Here is a 1659-nt window from a genome sequence, read left to right as displayed (position 1 = left end):
GGCGAAAATACCACAATCTAAAATTGACGAGATGATTCTCACGATGCCCCAAAGGTTCAACGAACTCCACCAAGCGAAAGAAAGATCTACTAGATATTAATTAAATTACAAATATATCAATTCATGTGAATATGACTGAAAATTTTCATTTTTTTCTGAAAAGGCGGTGTCTATTTACTCGTGACCACACTGTGTACAAGTCTCAATGTGGTCGATGCGATAGCACTTACATAGGCGAAACGGAACGCAACATAAATATTAGGATCAAAGAACATAATAATCTCCCATCCCACATTTACGAACACAGCACAACGCATCAACATTCAATTAACATTAACGACTTTAAGAAATTATGCCATAAGAACAACATTAATAGAATAAAAATAAAATAAGCATTCTTGAACTAAACCTAATCTAAATCAAAACACAGGTGTCGCCCTATATGTATTCTAAATTGGTACAAAATGCTGGCGCAGTATTTCACACAATAGATGACAGTTACCTGATGATGGCCAAACGAGTGGTCGAAACGTTATAATAAACAATCCACTCAAAATCTGGACTTTTATTGATTAAAGGTAGAAAATAATGTAAAACTTTTTTAGAACTCACCGAGAGTGATGTTGGTCCTGACCACACTGGCTTCTCTGGGGCAAAGAGACGTTGACATATTGTGAATGATATATTTAGTTCTTCGCATGAGGAGGTGTTCAAACTGTTCCTCCGGACTCTAAAAATATGTGACAAAATGGCTTGTTTAATCAGTTGATGCAATCCATTGAAACAACCATCTGTTACTAAGTTAAGTTAGCAAAGTTTGACCTGTTATTTAGTAATAGATGCGATTTTGTATCACAGTAAGGTTGATAACATTTTTAATCACATTCTTCTTTACCAGTCATATTGTTTCCTTGGATAAAAACACATTGGATAAATTGAACGAACAGTATGTCAGAGAGTAAAGAAACACCAAGATACCACCAGATTATCGCATCCGACAAAACAGGAGAGCTGAGGATTCAGTATGTTGTTCTTTAGAAGCTATGAATATAAGTTGTGTAGAACGATAGTTTACATACAGTTCCATATAGTACTTCCTAGAGAAAAAGTTTACATACAGTCCCATATAGTACATCCTAGAGAAAAAATTTACATACAGTTCCATATAGTACTTCAATGTCGATATTTTACATACACTTCCACATAGTACATCCTATAGAGAAAGTTTACATACAGTTCCATATAGTACATCCTAGAGAGAAAGTTTACATACAGTTCCATATAATACATCCTAGAGAGAAAGTTTACATACAGTTCCATATAGTACATCCTAGAGAGAAAGTTTACATAGAGTCCCATATAGTACATCCTAGAATGATAGTTTACATACAGTCCCATATAGTACATCCTAGAACGATATTTTACATACAGTCCCATATAGTACATCCCAGAACGATAGTTTACATACAGTTCCATATAGTACATTCTAGAACGATAGTTTACATATAGTACATCCTAGAACGATAGTTTACGTACAGTCCCATATAGTACATCCTAGAACGATAGTTTACATACAGTCCCACATAGTACATCCTAGAACGATAGTTTACATACAATCCCATATAGTACATCCTAGAACGATAGTTTACATACAGTTCC

General features: G+C 34.5%; 1 protein-coding gene across 1 annotated transcript in view; it reads right to left on the bottom strand.

Annotated features, from left to right (window-relative positions):
* The window catches only part of LOC111085338 (FMRFamide-activated amiloride-sensitive sodium channel-like), a 45180-nt gene that overhangs the window by 32810 nt on the left and 10711 nt on the right, over positions 1-1659 (bottom strand). The window contains exon 2 of the mRNA XM_022383465.1: positions 613-730. Within this exon, the coding sequence (XP_022239173.1) occupies positions 613-730 (118 nt within the window). The remainder of the gene's footprint in view (positions 1-612; positions 731-1659) is intronic.

This window comes from Limulus polyphemus, unplaced genomic scaffold (genome assembly GCF_000517525.1).
Source record: "Limulus polyphemus unplaced genomic scaffold, Limulus_polyphemus-2.1.2 Scaffold338, whole genome shotgun sequence".
Lineage (NCBI taxonomy): Eukaryota > Metazoa > Arthropoda > Merostomata > Xiphosura > Limulidae > Limulus > Limulus polyphemus.
This window is presented reverse-complemented; position numbering and strand designations above follow the sequence as displayed.